General features: G+C 33.9%; 1 protein-coding gene across 1 annotated transcript; it reads right to left on the bottom strand.

The window, feature by feature from the left end:
* Nucleotides 1–7,702: 7,702 nt before the first annotated feature.
* LOC149199710 (uncharacterized) lies at nt 7,703–8,491 on the bottom strand. Its single transcript, XM_089400663.1, has one exon. It carries the CDS (start codon nt 8,489–8,491, stop codon nt 7,703–7,705), a length of 789 nt encoding a protein of 262 aa, XP_089256789.1.
* Nucleotides 8,492–21,247: the final 12,756 nt, after the last annotated feature.

Raw genomic sequence — 21,247 nt, 5'->3', positions numbered from 1 at the left:
TTTTTTTCTTTAGATATTGTTTCTAAAGTCTTGGAAGGCAGTCGGCCCAGTACGCACTCTTTAGATTAAAAAAAAAAGTTAGCCGAAAGTAACAAGTCTCTTACCACCTTATTATAAGTGCGTCAGTGTCTTTTACAAGAATTTTTATAAGAAAACAACAGCGAACTTCCCGGCAAAATGTTTAGAGACCACATATTCAAAGCCTGCGATAAAGACATCAAAGATATAAATCATGTAGACCTAACAAGAAAATCACAATCAAATTGTTTGGATTTTTCCACTACAGGGAATTTTTTTCTTTAGATATTGTTTCTAAAGTCTTGGAAGGCAATCGCACCTTCTAAGTCTTACAAGATGTAAACACAGAACGCACGCTCTTTGAAGACCGGGTAACAAGTCTATTCCAATTGATAACGCGTTCTTTCGGTGTTTGCATTGATATTTTTCTCACTCAAATTTCTTTAAAATTTAATAGTGTAATTTATAAAATTTAATTGAGTTTTTAATTTATTCATATATTTGAAAATTTATTTTAAACAATAAAATAGTACTTGTTCTAATTTCTCAAAGCTGTAACTAAAGAAGCTAGTTATACTATTTAATTAATTAGCTTCTAGCAGATAATATTCTCAAGTTTTGTTCTTGGTGCCATTAGAACAGTGACATAGTTCATCAACTTACCTAAAGCTAGATTTAGTAAACCTATAGGACTTCTATACATGTACCTTCTAATGCATACTAGTTAAAGGGATACCAACAAGGATTATAAGGGTTTCCATGTAGGTGAAACCTCTTTTATTTCATGTATGTATGCTTCCCCTACCATATTTTACCTAAATGACAAATTTCTATATTATTTATAGATGCTAGAACACATCTACAACTTGGAAAAATAATTGCTCTAAAACAATGTGCTTAGGAAAGTGCTTTAATAATACATTATTTAATACTAAATTGAAATATATAGGGAAACATATCAAATATTACCTAAATTTACTATATAAAATACATATTGCAACCACAATAGATGAATGAAAAACCTAGAGAGCACTAAAATATATACCTTTATTATTGGAAGTAATGTTCACTTGCCTCTACAGAGACACAACCTCTAATCCGTAGAAATCCAATTACATATAACTTCCTTGGACATATTTTACATTGTTTCTATATATTTATGTAATACTTACTATTTCCTAGGAACATTCTAGTAGGTGGATGCTCCTAGTAAGCCTTCTTACATATATTGCTTTCATAGTACTACATAGATCTTATTTATGAGAGATGACATCCGTACATAGAAATAGTTAGCAACATATCTATCTACTAAGGAGGTACATAATGTTTTTCTTTATTTTTTTTATATAGAGATGAATCTTGCACTAAACCCCATTTTCTAAACTACGACATTTGAGAGTGCATCATAACAACCTAGCATTAAACAATCTTGTCCTTTGTGATCACTTATTGCATCTAGGTTTTGGACCTCATGCGAATGATGAATTGTCCTCCCCTTCTCTAGTCATGATTGGTATCTCCTAAAACCAATGAGTGCATGTTAAGTTTTGGCCATCCCAATTTTGGATAATGCTTATGGGCATCTTGAATGAACCCATGAAATTCAAAATATGTAGAAACTTGCCAAATGTGAGACATGAACTATGTGAAACCCAAAGCCTTTGGACAAGAATTTAACTATCCATAGAGCTTTCAAGGAAAATGAAAAATTGTTATAATATTTCTTTAAAACATTCAAGAATCAAAATTTTCTTTAGTATCTAATCTTAAAGTGGATGTGTTTTGATCCTTTAACCTATTCTAATCATAAGTACAAATGGTCATTATGCACTTAAATATGTTATCATCAAATTTTAGTTATTATAGATAGAAATAATAAGACCACCTTAGAAGTGTGATAGAGTGAAAACCTTTATTGTGCAATCTACAAGATTTCAAGTTGTCAAGCATTTTAACAATGAGAATTTCCGAGCTACTCCTTAACTCCAATGAAATGGTTAAAAACAATTTCAGGATCATTCTTACAAAGTTGTGGTGGAGTTTGCTTTTGTTCCAAATGTTTGTTACATAATGGTTTTCATTACAATTTCCAACAACCATATTTAGTCAAATCAAAACAAAACACAAATGACTTTGTCATCAAAGCTTTGATATGTTTTGTTGGGAATAATAATCAACAATAATTATACTCAAAATTATATCTACAATATATGAAACAAGTAACATGAGAAGCTTATATTTAGGAAAATCTTGAAGAGAAAAATCCATTCAATCAAATCATTCTATCTGCCTTTAATAATATAGTAATTCTCTCTATAAAACATTAGGTTCCCATAACAATATCAATACAATATGTATAGAATTAAAAGACCATAATCATATCACAACAATATATCATAATAAAATATTTAGTTCAACTATATTCATAACTATTTCTAACAACATCTCCACAAATCACTCAATCTTATTCAATGAAATACTTATTTTTAATTTCTCTCATTATTTTTATTTTAATTTATACCTCAGTTTAATATCTAAAAATTTATATACAGTTTATAATATTAATATATTATAGTGTTTTTATTATATTTTACTAATAAAAATCAATTTTTATTATTATATATAATATATGAACATAGCTCCATGAGATAGTTCATATATAAACATATACATAAATAAAATAACTAACCTTTTTATAAATAAAAATTCTGAAATATAAAATCATAATATTTCTTATCTAAAATATAAATTTTAGATATAATTACTATTAAATATTATATAAAATACACATACATATATTTAAATATATATAATAACTACAAAATCTCATTGATCTATCAATAAAACAAAGTCTTCGAATTCCAATTGCATATTGTTTCTTCCGTTCATTTAGGTTCTCATTATTCCTAAATGATATTGGTTTCCTGGTCACGCTAAAAATCTTCTCTTTCTACCCTCCGGTTGGTTAGTGTCTCCATTTTTCTTTTCAACAAAGAATTTGACGAGGCAATGAAGAGTCGAATGATGAGTCCTCTTATTGGTATCTCTTAAAATCCAATGGGTCTTAAAACCCAATGGCTGCATGTTAAGTTTTGGCCATCTCAATATTGGAGAGTGTTTATGGCATCTTGAATGAATCTAAGAAATCTAAAATATATATAAACCCATCAGATATTTACGTGAACTTCAAAGTCTTTGAATAAGAATTTAACCATTCGGAAAATTCTAAAAAAAATTGTAATAATATTTTTTTATAATATTTAAAAACCAATTTTTTTAGTATCTAATTCTAAAGTAATGTGATTTGATCTATTGATGTATTCTAATCATAAGTACAAATGGTCATTATACAGTTAAATATGTTATTTGTAAATTTTATTTATTATAGATAGAAAAAAAAATCATCTTGGAAGAGTGATTGAGTGAAAATATTTATCGTGTCTTGTCAAGCATTTTAACAATGAGAGTTTCAGTGTTATTCCTCAATTCCAACGCAATGGTTAAAAAGAATTTCAGGATTAATCTTACAAAAATGGTGGTAGAGTTTGTTTCTCTCCAAATGTTTGTTATATAATGATTTTCATTACAATTTCTAATAACCTATTTAGTAATATCCAAAAAAAACATAAATGACTTTTACACCAAAACTTTGATATTTTTTGTTGGGAATAATAATTATACTCAAAATTATATGGAGCATACATGAAGTAAGGAAGACTAAAAGCTTACATTCAAGAAGCCCTTGAAGGAAAAAACCCATCCAATCAAACCATTATGTATCTTAAGTATTAGGGGGGTTTACCCACTGCATTATATTAGATATCATTTTGGGATTCAACTGCTTTAAGTAAGTCATTCACATATGACCATTTCCATGCACCTGGTAACCAGGACTTCCCGGGAGGTCACCCATCCCAAATCACCTTTGGCTCAAGCGCGGTTAATGTGGAGTTTTCCCCACAATCAAGCCCACTTAGCTTGCTACCCCATTTGCAAAACCTTAGCAAGTATTGTGCCGCATGAACCATTCAGGTAGAGATCCCTTCACTCTTTCTGAATTTAAGTATTAGGGGATTTACGCAGTGCATTATATTAGATATCATTTTGGGATTCAACTACATTAAGTAAGTCATTCACGTATAACCATTTCCATGAGAGGTAGTCATAACGGACTAATTTCTCATGATTATTGAATAGTTCACTTAACACTCATTGCATCGGGTGATGCTCACAGGGTGAAGAAGTAGGATTGAAATTAATGAAATGAATCACATAGCGTCAATCATCACTTCCGAGACATGCACCCATAACCAGGACTTCCAGAGAGGTCACCCATCCCAGATCACCTCTGTATCATTTATAATATAGTTATTTCCTCTATAAAACTTTGAGAGATTATTATGGATGCTATGATAGATATCAAAACAATATATATAAAATTAAAAAAATCATAATCATATCATAACAATATGCATAAAATATTTAATTCAATTATATATTCATATGTATTTCCAATAACATCTCCATAACTTACTCAACTTATTTTATAAATCCCTTATCTTTAATTTCTATCATTATTTTTATCTTAATTTATATATAAACGTAATATATAAACTTTTATATATCTTTTATAATATATTATATATATTTTATAATATTAATATATTATTAATAATTTTATTATTTATCATTGATAAAAATCAATGCTTCCTAATACATATAATATATGAACGTGCACATAAATAAAAATAACTATTTTCTTTATGGAAAATACTTCTTAAATATAAAATCATAATATTTCTTCTTTAAATATATAAACTTAAACCATAACTACGATTAATTCTTAAATAAAAGACACACGTACCTATATTTAAATGTATATGATAACTACATAATCTCAATGTTCAAGCTTACACTGTGTGATAGTACTCCAATTCCATAAGTGATTCTTCCGTTCGTCTAGCTTCTCATTGTTCCTAAACGATATGGGTTTCCTTGTCACGTCTAATTCTTCTCTTTCTACGCGCCGGTTCATTAGTCTCTTCATTATTCTTTTCAACCTGCTTTTAACAACGTGGCAGTCCAAAGTCATAGAATAATAATTGGAAATGGAATGAAAAGCAATACATGGGAGTGGGTATTGATGTAATATAAATAAAGTACAAGGGAAATTTCAAAAAATTGTAAATTAAAAAATTAATATATTATTAATAATATTTATAGAGTGAAAATAATTTGATAATAATTTTTTTGGATTTTTTTAATATATAAATTTTATTAAAATTTGAAATATAAAATGTTTATTTAGGTTAATTCTAATTCAACTAGGATTAATGATATTAATATAATTATTTTTAATTTAAATAATTTAGTTATTAATTTTTTGGATTTGAATTTTGAATTTTATAGTTTATACAAGATTTCATAAAACAATAATCACCAATTAAACTAATTTGTTGGATTAGTACGTTAATTAACTTTTATATGATAAATCTTTTAATTAAATGAAAAAATAAAATATATATATATATATAACCTAAGAAGTTGAGATTACATTTATTGATGTTTTTATTAGAATAGACTGAAGAGTAGAACTTATACATTAGTAATTTCATATCTTCTTTGTTTGTGTGTATTTTTGGCATATGAGAATTCCGCTATTGGAATACATCGTTCTAGTAACTTCAAAGTCTTGTATTTTAGTTTGTTATCACATGTTATCAAGATATGTATTAATCAAACTTTGATTAATAGAATGGAAGGCTTTTTATTTCAACTTAAGGTGGATGAGGATCTATTAATTGAGGACCTAGATTGATTCTCAAAGGAATATGTTCAACATATGCTCATTCTTAATGCTTATCAATTGTTGTATTGTATTAAATAGTTTGTTAGGCTGCATTGAATTTTAATAAATTTAAAAAATTATATTCATGCCAAGTGGCTCCCGCCCACCAATTTCCTAGGGATTTGAGTTCCAATTCTAATAAGTTCCCATGATAAGTTCATCATTATTATTTATAACATTCGTTTATATATAAACAAATTTACTTTAACAAAACTATTGATTAGTTTTAATAAATTTACAAATTAGACTGGTGCCACGTGGCTCTCCACCCACCAATTTCCTAGATGTTTGAGATTATTCCAATTCTAATAAGTTTCTCCGCGATAAGTTTCCCATTATTATTTATAACATTCATTTATAATTCCTTTTTCTTAACTTAATGTTTATCCATAACCTTTTTATATATGGTTAATCAGGTAAGTGTGTATTAGTAAGATATTTTCCTTGTTGCAATAGTTTAATTTTTTTTTATATTTATGAAACCTTCTGCTATATCAACCATGTTAATATTTTTAATTTGGTTGGCGAGGGCTTCCTATTTCAACTTAAGGTGCAAGAGGATCTGTTGGTTTTTTTTTAATTGACGACCTAGATTGATTCTCAAGGGAATATGCTCAACATATGCTTTGTCTGAATGCTTATTAAGGGTTGTAGTGTGAGTTTGTTAGGTTTCATTGACTTTAATAAATTTAAAAAATTAGATGGGTGCCCCTTGGCTCCCTACCCACCAATTTCCTACAAATTTGAGATTATTCTAATTAGATGGGGAAATTAATATATAAGCAAATTTTATTTAGCAAAATAGTCTATTTTACAATAAAATGTGTAATTTTTTTTTTTACCTCAAGTTAAATTAGATTCAGCCCACCAAATTTCTATTTTACAATAAAATGTGTAATTTTCTTTTTTTTTCCTCAAGTTAAATTAGATTCAGCCCACCAAATTTCCAAGGATTTGGGATTAGTCCAATTCTAATAAGTTCATATGCCAATTAGATGGGGAAATTAATATATAATCAAATTTTATTTAGCAAAATGGTTCATTTTATAATAAGATGTGTAATTCCTTTTTTTCTCAAGTTAAAGTTGACACATAACCTTTTTATACAGGGTTAATAAAGGAAATGTGTGCATTATTGGCAAGACATTCTTAATGTTGCAATAGGTTTTTTTGTTATATTTATAAAATGTTCGACTACATCAACCACATTAATATTTTCAATGTACTAATTTACTTATAATTGATATTATTTCCCTTTTTGTTTATACAAAATCAGATAAACTAACAATTTCCCTTTTGTTTATACAAAATCAGATAAACTAACAATTTCCCTTTTGTTTATACAAAATCAGATAAACTAACAATTTCCCTTTTGTTTATACAAAATCAGATAAACTAACAAAATCAGATAAATTAGGTAGAAAGACAACTAAACAAATCAGACAAAATAAACAAATCAAACAAAATAATACTAAGATATTTACAACAAGAACGATAAAAAATAATGACTAATTATTTCATTAGGTAAAATAATTACAATAATGGAACCTTGAGCCTGCTAGGGCACCAAGTGTCGAACGGGGTTTTACGGCCAGAGATTCTTCTTAGTTCTGATCGAATCGGCCCGTCTGCACCGGTATTTACCATCATTTACCATCATGGCCTCGTTTTACATACCCATGCACAACTTTCTGTTTTGGTTGTTCAGTCTTCGACTTCTTTCCCTGAAAGAGCCATCTGAATCTTGGATATCTTAACTATCAATATTCCAATTAAGTTGTCACCTGAAAAATATGATGCTCCAATTAAGTTGTCACCTGAAAATATATGATAGAATTAATAAAAACAAACGCCGAAAGAATTAATCTTATTCTCTTCTTCCTGGATAGTTTCCAGCTTTGGTCTCCAGCATTGAACTCTGGAATAAGTCACTAACTGCTCATACTGTTTCTTCAATTCCGGAGTGTTACAGAGCCCACGCTCATCATCTGCAGAATCCCGGCTCACTGCATCGCGCTGTTCATCAGTTTTAAGCCTTGTGTCCTCCATAATCTTTGTGATAAAGTCTGGAGATAGTCTGATCCGACGCCCTCCGCCCACGTTGCTGCTCTCTATTTCAAACGGCTGGCAGAGAGCAGACGCGCGTTCGACACTGCGCAGGGGACCTGATAATACACCACCAGTGGAAATGGGTGTCGACGGTGGAGATATGAAAGAGGCAATCGAGAGGAAAGTTAGCTCGGACTGGAAGAACTGGTGGGGCAAAAGGAAATACTTGTTTCCTACCTTCAGTTCATCCTCTTCAGAAAGCGCCGGCGTCTTCTGACCGATGTAGAAGGAACCGGAATGGCAGACTAAATGTTGAGGGAATTCCTTCATGATTTGGCCGGCACTCACTGGTTTGTGAAAAATCCCAACATCGCCGTCTGAACGAACGAGTTGGATGGTTTTCTTCTCGCTATCCAACGCCATGCAGGACGCATAGATGCCCATACCCTTTTTTATTTTCAGCAAAGCAAAGCAGGTGGAAGGAAGGAAGGACTTGAGAAATGGAGTAATGCTATATAAAACGCAGAACCAGGCGTAATACTGTGATTGACGTAGACTTGACGATGACTTTGACATGATTGATTTTACAGGAATTTTGAATGAAGAATTTCGTTATAAATTGATGTACAGTCTACTTTTCAGTAAAGGCACAGTGTGAAAGACGGTTTGATTCTCTTTGAAAAAGTAGAATGACTAAGAAAACAGTATTCCAGTTTGAACAGGGAGAGGTTTTCTTGACTGGTTGATTTTGTTTATATTAATATGAAATGGTTAAAGCTGTAATTTTTTAGGATTATATTTGAATGAGATTTTAAAATTATATACTTTAAAATTATGTTTGTTTGTTAAGTTGTGTGTTTTTTTGGTTTGATTTTTGGTTGGAAGAGTTTACATCTAGGTCTATTTAAGTTGTCAAAGTTATCTGTTAATTGCACTTGGCCTGGGCCACACCAGCGCTAAGCTGATTGGATTTTTTTTTAGCATGTAGCCTCTCTCTAGAACAAGGCATAACCAAGCCTGATGACTTTTGATCCTGTGCGACCTAGCTGATAAAGCCCATCCTCAAGCCGTTGTGCTAGTGAGACTTACATAATTTGAATATTTTATATTTAAAAATATTTTAATTTTTTTTATGACTAAGCAATCTTTTATCTAAATTATAAATTTTTGAAATATTTTGGAATTTAATGAATTTTGGAATATTTTCAAAATCTGTTATCAAATAACTTAATCTTAATTTTTCGCAAATATCTATAACTTTATTTTTACCTTTAGTTTTTAATATTCAGCGTCTGTATTTCAATTCAAATACAAAAATGCTGAATATTAAAACCAAAAGGAAAAAATAAAGTTTTTCAAAACAATTTTAGATTTAGAATATTTTGAAAATTTACAATCAAATTCAACTTAATTAATTTTTATTTTTAATAAATTTTAAAATGTCAGTTTTTACTCTTTACTTTTTAATATTCAATATTTTTATATTTCAATATTCAATCCTAATACAGAAATACTGAATTTTAAAAACAAAAGCGCAACAAATAAATTTTAGCCTTTTAGGCTTTTGAAAAAAATCAAAATTATGAAGGTTGAATTTGATTCTCGAACTATTCCATCGTCATATTTCAAAAATGTTTAATCTAAAGTTTAAACCACAGGAAAAAGTGGAATTGAGAAGCGATGGTTCTAAAAAGTAGGGACAAATGAAATAGTCACAGGTGGTTCATTTATAGCGACCTTTGATCGTCATCTCCGAAAAATTAGTGAGAACCCACAATTTCAACAATTATTCAACCGTCCACACAGTGTCAAACTTAGTTTTCATAATTTTTTTCATAAAATGCGACAAAAGATGAGTCAATTGCGGCCACTTTAGAGCGTCGGCATGACCTGAACTGAATAGAGTGCTCCACTGTCAAAGTTTGAAGCCAAATCCACAAAATATTTGTTCACAGTGTGAATGTTGGCTTAACCAAAACAGGTAAACTTTGTGGATGTTTACCTGAGAGGTTTGAATAAACAAAGTACGCCGAGCTGAATCATCCGAGAATGACGATGAATTCCATTAAATCTCTCTGTTGGTTCTCCTGAAAAGGCCTCAATTCAACATCTGTCGCAAATACACCTACCATTGAATGACCAAACTCAAAGAGTCACGAGTCTCTTACCAGCTTATTGTAAGTGGCGTCACGAGTGTCTTACCAGCATTATTATAACCAAACAATAGCGAACTTCCCGGCAAAATGTTTAAAGACAACAAATTTAAAAGCTGCCATAAATAGGTCAAAAATATAAATACTATAGACCTAACATAAAAACCATAATAGTCTCAAGAGTTAGCTTAATCGGTCAAATCAGTACCTCACTAATGGGGACATCACAAGGTCAATTCCCGAAAGCTCTTGGAGCCAAGGCAAGTAAATATGGCCGAGGGGTGTTAATCCCCTTCGGGTGGGGTCCACTCTAGATATTAGTCATGTGGAGTAGCGGCTATCCAGTGACCACAGGTTTCCCCTTCGGGTGGGGTTGCTCCACTTCGGGTAGTGTCCACTCTAGATATTAGCCATGTGGAGTAGCGGCTATCCAGTGACCACGGGTTTCCCCTTCGGGTGGGTTCCATTCTAGATATTTGTCATATCCAGTGACCACGGGTTTCCCCTTTGGGTGGGGTCCATTCTAGATATTTGTCATATCCAATGACCACGGGTTTCCCCTTTGGGTGGGGTCCATTCTAGATATTAGTCATGTGGAGTAGCGGCTATCCAGTGACCACGGGTTTCCGTGAACCACAATTGAAAAAAACATGAATTCGGGTGGGGTCCATTCTAGATATTAGTCATGTGGAGTAGCGGCTATCTAGTGACCAGGGGTTTCCGTGAACCACAAGTGAAAACAAAAACATGACAACCATAATCAAATTGTTCATATGTTTCCAATAAAAAGACAAATTTTCTTGAGATAATGTTTCAAAGTCTTGGAAGGGAGTCGCACCTTCTAAGTCTTAAAAGGAGATGTAAACACAGAACGCAGGTATTCTTGGAAGGAGATGTAAACACAGAACAAAGGCTCTTTGAATACCTAGTAAAATGTGTATTCTGATTGACAGACCATTTTCCATTCATGTTTTTTTTTTTGTTAAATTTCTCTACAATTTAATATATAAAAAAATAGAATGGTAAGGTTGAAAGGTGTAATTTGCAAAGTTTAATTATCTCAAGAATGAATTGATTTATATATTTAAAAATTCATTAAGAATAATAAAAAATTATAATCTCCTAAAAACAATATTACTAAATTTTAATTAAGAAAAACAAAACATCTTTTAATTAGACTATACTTTAATAACACAATCAAGTAGTCAATTAAAACCCCATAGTAAAATTTAATAGCAATACTTGGCCTAATTTCTCAAGGCTCTAACTAAGGAAGCTCCACCATATCCTTAATCACACTACCTAATTACTCACATTTTAGGAAGTAATATTCTCAAGTTTTATTCTTGGTGGATCATAACAATCACATAGTTGATCAACTTATCTAAGTCTAGATTTAGTAAACCTACTAGACTTCTATACATGTACCTTCTAATGCAATACTACTTGAAGGGAGGGGATTACAAAGGCTTCCATGTAGGTGAAACCTTTGTATTTCATGTATGTATGCTTCCCCTACCATAGTTTTACTGAGTAAATGACATTTTTCTAGTTTATTTATAGATGCTAGAACATATATATAGCTTGAAATAATAATTTTCTCTAAAACAATGCACCTAGGAAAGTGCTCCAATGATGCATGAAAAAAATTATTTTTCCACAAAATTCACCTTCTCATGATCACACAACAAATAACTTCATCATGAAACCCTTAATTTTTTCTTCCAAATAATTTCATATAAAAAAATCCTACTTCACTTACAGTGAATCCTAGAGCATGCACAAATTAGAACTATTATCCATCACATATATACACCAGACAATTTGTGAACGTAATGAAAATTCCTTTCATTAATAAAATCACGTCCATACATCTGATGACTGATTGGGGTTTTTCACTTTGCAACTGAAAATAGGGTTGGAGTTGGCGATAGGGTTTTGCTTAGGGTACCATGGCGGGACACGCAGGGGGAGCATCACTCCCTCCTACAGTGAGGCAGTCACGAAAGGACACAAGAACAAAGGAAGGAAGCATTTCAAAAAACCATTGGAAAAGGTTTCAAAAGCAAGAGGCAAAGGAACTTTTGGAAGAAACGAACTTCAGGATTAGGAAAAGGATCATCAGGGAACAAGTAAAGAACTAGAGAATGAAGGCAGCAGAAAAAAATGACTCCCACAAGCAAAACGGGAGTATGTAACCCCAAGTCGAGTATTATTCCCAGGTTATATTGAGTGACCCAGTGATACAAGTGCATAGGGATTATATGACAAAACATGCGATCATATGCAAGTTCATGGGTCTATGGCCAACGGAGAAGGCATTACATGTCTGGATATGAAGCCATTGGAAGCCAAAAGGAGAAATACATCGACATTTGGGCTCTAAGGGCTTTTTCACAGTGGTGTTCACAAGCCTAGAGGACAAAGATAGAGTGTTTGAAGGGGGGCCTTATTTGTATGCTGCAGCAGGACTCTAAATGCAGCCATGGATGATGAACTTTGTTCCGAAACGTGAAACATTCACGTCAGTTCCGGTTTGGACTAGACTATACTCCCTTCCTCTGGATTATTAGCTACTAGAATCTTTGAAAACTATTGGCAACAAGCTGGGGCATTTTCTAAAGATCTCAGAGGCAACCCTGAAAGGAAAATACACTTCCTTTGCTCGAATATGTGTGGAAATGGACCTATCTTGAGCCCTTCCGGAAGCAATAATTTTAGACGTATATGATGAAGAGTGGGTGCAGACTGTGGACTATGAGCACATACCATTTAGGTGTTGTAAATGTCATGAACATGGGCATCTATTCAAAGACTGTCCAACAAACAATATGGAAGGCAATGGGAAAACTACTATGGACAGAGACCGCGAGGGTTTCACCAAGGTTGGAGGCAAAGGGAAAGGGAGTAAATGTACCCAGAAGAAGAACAATGAGGACAGACACACAAGACACAACAGTTTTATAATCCTAAAGGAAGCAGAGGAGAACAAGGAAACACTCCAAGACACGGAGAATGGAACCAAGGAGTAGGACAATGAAGCTGAAATGGAGGATATCACAGTAAACAACCAGAAAATAGATGATCTACCAAGCTGTATGGGGGTCAGTAAGGACCATGAGATGACTCCAAGTGAAGCAAGCATGGAGGACCAAGAACTACAAGAGATTCTAGACAGAGAAAATATAGACCTAGAGAAATTTCTGGAACAAGGAAAAAACACACGAGTGGACTCCCTGCCAAAAGAAGATTATGGCAGAGTACAATAGCTCTTTATATGGAGGTCACAATCGAAGGGAACTGGTGTCAACAGAAACCATGATAGCCAGGAGCCAAGTGGAGTCAGAATGATGGAGACTTCACAAGCTCAATCCCCAAAGAACTCACGAAGAAAAAGAGGAATAAAAAGACAGAATGAGTTTATAAATGAATGTGGAAAATTATTGATCAACTCAGGTAAGATGAAAGATCTCACCAGCTATTCTTTTACTAACCTTTCTTAATGAAGCTCACAACCTGGAATATAAGGGGAATAGGAGCAGAAGGAAACAAAGGAATCTAAGTTCTAGAATGAAACAAGAAAAACCAAATATGATTTTTATTCAGGAAACAAATTGTTCAATGGATAAAATAAGAGATATTCATAAGAAGTGGTTATCCAAGTATGAGTATTTAGAGGTTAAGGAAAATAAATCGGCAGGGGGGATTCTTACACTGTGGGATCCACAAAAATTTGGAATCCTAGATGCTGAAGCATCAAGGAACTATCTGTCTTTGGTATGTTAACCTGTAGGGGACAAGGAAATATATATGATTACAAATGTTTATGGACCTCAGCAGCAAGCAGATAAACTCAAGCTTCTCACCTCCCTGGAGGATCTAAGAGCAAGACATCCCAACATACCCTGGATAGTAGCAGGAGATTTCAATATGATAAGATCTCTTTCAGAGAAAAAAAGGAGGCACTAGACAACTGGGTGGAGATTCCATAGCCTTCAAGAACTTCATTATGAATATGGGACTTGTGGACACTGAAACAATGAATGGAACCTTCACATGGAATAATGAAAGGGGAGGGGCTTCTCAAGTGGCTTCCAAACTTATTGTTTCATAGGACCTCGTCCTCACAGGACCTGCCATGACAACCTCCATTCTGCCCTTTGGTGGCTCGGATCACTGGCCAGTGCAGCTGGAAGCTACCTTCATGGGAACTCCAAGAAACAGACCTTTTAGGTTTGAAAATGCCTGGCTCTCACACCCTAAATTCACCAGCAACATTGATACATGGTGGAGAGAGGATTTGAATATTTAGGGCACTAAAATGTTTCTACTCCAGTAGAGACTTAAACACATTAAATCCAATCTTAAAGCCTAGAAGAAAAAGGAATTTGGTGATATATTCAAGGCCAAAAGAGAAACTGAACATAAGCTGTAGGAAGTCAATCAAATCAATATTACAGAGGGCTTCACTGAAGAGAGGCAAAAACTAACTGACTCTTTGCAGGAAGAATGGGAGGATCGATGCTCACAAGAGGAAATTTTCTGGAGGCAGAAATCTAGGATTCAATGGATCAAAGAGGGAGAAAGAAATACAAAGTTTTTTCATAGATCTACTATGGCTCACAAAGTACACAACAGAATCACAAAAATCAAAGATTCTCAAGGAATTGAGGTTGTCTCTCACAAAGATACGGAATCAATCCTTGTACAACACTTCTTCAATATTGCTAAGGAACCAATGGAGGATAGATCTAGGTTCATTGACTCTTTCACCCAATATATCCCCAAGCTGGTTACTGGAGAGGACAACCACAATCTTAATAGGCTAGTATGAGAAGAGGAGGTCAGTGAGGTGATTAACAAAATGCAAAGTGGAAAAGCACCAGACCGGGATGGTTTTAATGTAGACTTCTTCAAAGCTTGCTGGGAAACAGTCAAACAGGATATCCTCGAGGTTGTGGAAGACTCTAGACAATCCAAAAAGGTTCTGAAGGCTCTTAATGCTTCCTTCATATCTCTAATTCCTAAGCAGGAAAATGCCATGACGCCGGAGGTTTTTCGACCCATAGCCTTATGTAATGTGGTATATAAAATAATATCCAAAGTGATAGCCAACAGAATCAAGCCCCTGCTACCGCATCTTACTTCAGAAGAGCAAACAAGGTGTGTGGAAGGAAGAAAAATTCTCAACAATATCATGCAAGCACATGAGGTGGTCCACTCCCTCAAAAGCAACAAACAAGCAGGTATGATCATTCAGTTGGACCTAGCGAAAGCCTATGACAAACTAAGCTGGTCTTACATAAGAGCAATTCTAAAAGCATATGGCTTTGACCAAAATTGGATAAGATGGGTTATGGCATTAGTTACAACAACCAGTTTTTCCATATTGCTTAATGGAGCTCCATCAAGAACCTTCACTCCCTCTAGAGGACTTAGACAAAGAGATCCACTCTCACCTTTCCTCTTTGTCCTCATGATGGAAGGGCTAGGCAAGGCGATCAAAATGGCAAATATTGAAGGTCGAATCCAGGGTATCAAGCTCACCCTAGATGGAGAGGCAAACACTCATAAAAAATTTGTGGATGATACAATGTTGCAGGGCATACCCACAGTCAAGGAAGCCACAACAATCAAAAGTATCTTAGACAATTTTGCTATGGCAGCAGGCACAGACGTAAGCCTCAATAAGTCTAAAGTCTTTTTCTTTAATACTAATATTTCCATTCAGAGAAACATTACTAGAATTCTTGGTTTTCAAAGGGAACAATTACCTTCTAAATATCTTAGCATCCCTCTTACTGACAAACCTTTGAGCAAGAAAGTGTGGGAACCAATATTAAATAAACTTCAAGACAAGGTCAGGAAATGGACGTGCAAGTCATTAAACTTAGCAGGGCACCTTGTGGTCACACACGTGGTCTTGCAGGCTATTCCCACTTTCATGTTTTCAGCTCTTCCTTCTCCTCAAAGCATTAAGCAGCAGATAAGGGGCATTCAAAGGGACTTTCTATGGGGCAGAGGGGAAGAGAAAAAGAAGCGAGCTTTAGTTGCCTGGGATAAGATCTGCAAGCCCAAAAGCCATAGTGGAGATGGGTCAAGGAGTCGAATGCCCCCTGGGCTAAGCTCTGGAAACAAAAATATGCCAAGTATTCATAGGAGAAGGATCATATTAAAGTGATAGGGAAAATCAGGGGCTCCCACATTTGGAACCTGGCCTGGGAGAATAAAAGCATTGTTCAGCAACATTGTTTCTGGGAAATTCCAGCAGGGGATCTTGCCCGATTTTGGGAGGATAGCTGGCAACAGGAACCCAACTTATATAAGTATGACTTAGCGGATCTCAAGAGGGACACAAATAGCAAAGGTTGGTTTTTGGTAAATGATTTCTGGGACCAGGAAAGGAACAATGGAAAATGGAGGAAATGGAAGGATCTAAGTTACAGTGATGAGAATCCTCTAAATGCCAAAGTAGATGCTCTCACCCAGGACCTAGAGCATAGAAGGATTTTGGTAGCATCCTCACCTGACCAATTAAGATGGGGAAAGAACAATGAAGGAAACTTTCACCTCAAAGAGGCTAAACAGGAAGTTACTGGATTTAACTTTGTGAATACTGACCCAGTCTGGAAGAAACTTTGGCAAAACCCACACTGGATGAAAATAAAGTTATTCATCTGGCTTGTGCATCAAAGGAATATCTTAACCTAGGAGAATCTCCTGAAGAAAGGCTTCCTTGGCCCCTCCAAATGTCACCTCTGTGGCTCACATGAGGAAACGATTGAATACCTCCTCAACATCTGCCCTTTCACATCTACGGTGTGGGACTGGGTGGCCTTAATTTTCAGACAAATTGATAGGGACATTCTCAGTATATCCAATACTTCAAAAAACTAGAGGAAGAAATTATCAGGAAATGAGACTATTAATATGGCCTAGACTCGAGTTCCTAGTTTTGTCATTTGGAATGTTTGGAAAGAGCGCAACAGGCGGATCTTCAAAAACAAAACAAGTGAGCTCCATCACATAATTGATCAAATTCAAAAGCAACTCAAAGACACAGTAAGAAGATTATTGAGGACACTTCCTAAGGATCCTCCTCTGCCTCAAGAGGAGAATATTCTTCTTCATTTGGGTCTCTGATACATAATTCCTCAAGGAACAACAATGGGAGTGAGCCTAATAAATTCAGGTGCCAGCATTTGGAAGCCCCCTCCCCATGGTTTCTTCAAGGTTAACATCGATGGAGCTTCTAAGGGCAACCCAGGATTAGCAGGCTTTGGGGGTGCCATAAGAAATGATCAGGGGCGAACATTGAGAATCTTCCATGGCCACTTGGGGAAGGCCACTAATAACATGGCTGAGCTCCTGGCATTAGAACAATGCTTGGAAATCCTGGTGGAGTCCAATTTACATAATGTTATCATTGAAGCAGATTCAGAGCTGATCATTAGAGCGGCCAAGAAAATATGTAATGGCACTTCTCTAGATAAAGTATCGAAGCATTGGAGGCTCATGTAGGTCTTTCACCATATTCACTCCCACCTGCAAACCCTTAAAACTGTAAGTTTTGTCCATGTGAAAAGGAAAGCAAACATGCTAGCGGATCGGTTGGCAAACGAAGGAGTCACCAATAGGGACAGGGATTCTCGGCATGCTTGGGATTCGTTATCTACAGGTAAATTGCGGGAGGATTGTCTCTATCTGGCGACCAAAGATATGGAGCTATGGATGAATAGGACAAACTGGAGGGATTTAGATGACAGGTGGGAGGTTCGAGATCCTTATCCCGTTTGACTTTTTTGGGTAGGGGTTGCTTTCCAAAGAGCCCTATTCACTATCCGGCCGAACCAACGATTCGGTCACCTTTTTTCAATTTTATCAGAGTGTGCCTAACGGATAATCTAAGCGGAAAGCTCAAAAATTGCCCGGGGGACTGGTTGAATGGTCATCTCTTTGCAACAGAGCATAATTGCTTTTCCGTGAAACAATGGATCCGAAACCACAAGTGGTATATCGGACGAGGTCCGAATGGTTTCTGGTTTTTTGATGTTGGCCTCCGATTCCACTCTTCACATGACACGTGGCGGCAAGAGGTGAGAGAAAATCACCCTCATCGGATGGTTATCCCTCGTGCTTCTTATCCGACCGATATCCATGAAGGCCATTGATTTTAAGTTGAGCAATCAACGGTGATGATTTGCTCGTGCAAGTTTTTTTATTGTTTTGGACCCCAAAAAATGTGTAATGTACTTAGACTATAGTTCTTGTCGATTTTGTAAGTCATTTTTGGGTGGTTTATTTAGGGTTTTCCTGTGAATCCTCGGATACTAGTAGATTTTGTGTACCTCGGTCCGCGGGACTTGTCTTCTAGGGAGTTCAAGAATTCTTTTGGATTCTCTTGGGGGTGTTTTCTCGGTTCGGTTTCTACCTGCCCTGCTTACTATGGAATCCCCACAGAGCGGGTGCGTCGTTTTATAAATATGTATTATGATTTAGCTTAATAGAAGGTATGTCTCTTATTTGATCAAAAAAAAAATCACGTCCATACAATTTCAGAACAATTACAAAAATATTCATTACTCTCTTGGCCTGATTTCACATTCATTTGGCCATTATTTCCCCCCTTAGGCTTACAATGCTTTAAATAACATATACAAACAAAATAAAATTTCCAAGATCCACAAATCACTCATGTTTTTCGAGGAAAACTCACTTTTGCCTTGTTGACAAAATCTTGTCTATCCATAGCATTTTTAAATTCTAAAAGAACCCCAATATTTTCTAAGATTTCTAAACTTTTTTCTTATCCTAACAACTTGCTAATTGCTACCAAGATTTTTTCTCCTACAACCTCTCATGCCTTAAAAGGAAGATTTTCTTCTTAAAAAACTTATCTACTCAATATTATCTTTATCCATATTTTTTTAGAAATAAAGAAATTAAAATTATTTACAATAAGGAAATAATTTATTAGAGATGGAATCCATACATAGAAATAATTGCGACATATCTATCTAGTTAGGAGGCTAGAGAGATTAGGGAATTAACAAGATTAAAACCATAATACTTCACTTGATAAATAATCCTTGTTTGATATAGAGATTAATCTTGCATTAAACCTCATTCTCTGAACTATCACATTCGATAGTTCATCATAACAACCTACCATTAAAACAATCATGTCCTTTGTGATAACCTATTGCGTTTAGCTTTTGGACCTCATGTGAATGATGAATCTTCCTCCCCTTCTACAGTATGATTGGTATCTCCTAATAACAATGGGAAAATCGTAAGCTTTGGCGACTCCTATACTGGATAATGTTTATGGGCATCTTGAATGAATCCAAGAGATCCAAAATATATGGAAACTAACCAAATATCAGATGCAAATTATGTGAAACCAAAAGCCTTTGGGAAATAATTTAACTATCTAGAAAGCGTTGAAGGAAAAGGCAAAACAATTATAGTATTTATTTTTAACATTCAAAAAATCTCATTTTTCTTTAGTATTTAATGCAAAACTAGATATGATTTGATCCAATCACACATTATAGTCATAAGTACAAATGGTTATTATGCATGTAATATGTTATCTACAAATTTAGTTATAGATAGAAAGGATAAGACCACCTTGGAGAAGTGAATGGTTAAAGACTTTACAGTGCAATCTACAAGATGTCAAGTTGTCATGCATTTTAAGAATGAGAGTTTGCGTAGTGCCCCTCAACTCAAATGAAATTGTTAAAAATAATTTCAAGATTAATCTTGCAATGTTGGTAGTGGAGTCTTCTTTTTCTCCAACTGTTTGTTACAAAATGGTTTTCATTATAATTTTCAAGAACTTTTTTTTGTCATACCCAAAATAAAACACAGTGCACTTTGACACCAAAGCTTTGATATCTTTTGTTGGGAATAATAATCAACAACAATTATACTCAAAATTATATGGAGCATATATGAAGCAAGGAACACTAAAAGCTTACATTCAAGAGACTCTTGAAGGGAAAAATCCATCCATTCAAACCATTCTGTGTCATTTATAATATAGTTAGTCACTCTATGTAACTTTGGGTGCCTATAGCGATATTAAAACAATATGTATGGAATTAGGAAACCATAATGATATCACAACAATATGTCATAGTAAAATATTTTGTTTAACTATATCTATAACTATTTCCAGTAACATCTCCATAAATTACACAACCTTATTCTATGAAATCATTATCTTTAATTTCTCTCATTATCATTTATACATAAACTTAATATATATACTTTTATCATATAATTTTTAATATACACATATTATAATAATTTCATTATATATTATTAATAAAAATCATTCATTCATTTTTTTAAGGCAACAATCACTCAATCAAATTTTTTTAAGGCAACCATGGTTCATGGTCAGTGAGTGGCCGCTATGTCCATGGACAATAATCCACACAGATCCATCAAAGGCGACCTAATATATCGGGCCTAACCCCAAAGGCATCAAAGAGATTTGACCTCGTAACCTCCCAATAAGCAAGGTACTTAGAAACAAGGGCTCAACCAATTAAGTTATCCATGAGGCTAAAATCATTTCTTCATGTTATATATAAACACACAACTAAATAAAATAAAATAATTTTTATGAAATTTTTTTAAATATAAAATCATAATATTTGATTAAATATAATTACTATTAAATATTAAATATAATACACACATACCTATATTTAAATGTATATGATAAGTGCTAAATCTCAAAGATATATCAATAAAACAAACTCAAAACAAAGTCTGTGTAGAATAATAACATTTCAAGCTAATAAAACAAACTCAAAACAAAGTATGTGTAGAATAATAACGTTTCAAGTTAATAAAACAAACTCCAAACAAAGACTTCGTAGAATAATAATGTTTCAACCTTACCGAGTGTGATAGAACTCCTCTATAATTGTTCCTCCCGTTCATTTAGGTTCTCATTGTTCCTAAATGATATCGGTTTCCTACTCACGTTCAAAATCCTTTCTTTCTATACAATTGTTGGTTAGGGTCTACCTTATCCTTTTCAACAAGGACTTTGATAACGAGGCATTGAAAATGTAGAGATTAATGATGAAAGGTATTAATGGAGTTATGTTCAATCAAATTTTAGATTAAGAGTATATTCTTAATTTCTAGGGTATTG

The sequence above is a fragment of the Pinus tabuliformis genome, chromosome 2_1, assembly GCF_031772625.1.
Source record: "Pinus tabuliformis cultivar Carrire ecotype Pingquan chromosome 2_1, CPIR1, whole genome shotgun sequence".
Taxonomy (NCBI): Eukaryota; Viridiplantae; Streptophyta; class Pinopsida; order Pinales; family Pinaceae; genus Pinus; species Pinus tabuliformis.
The sequence above is the reverse complement of the archived record's forward strand: the minus strand, read 5'-3'. Positions and strand labels throughout refer to the sequence as shown.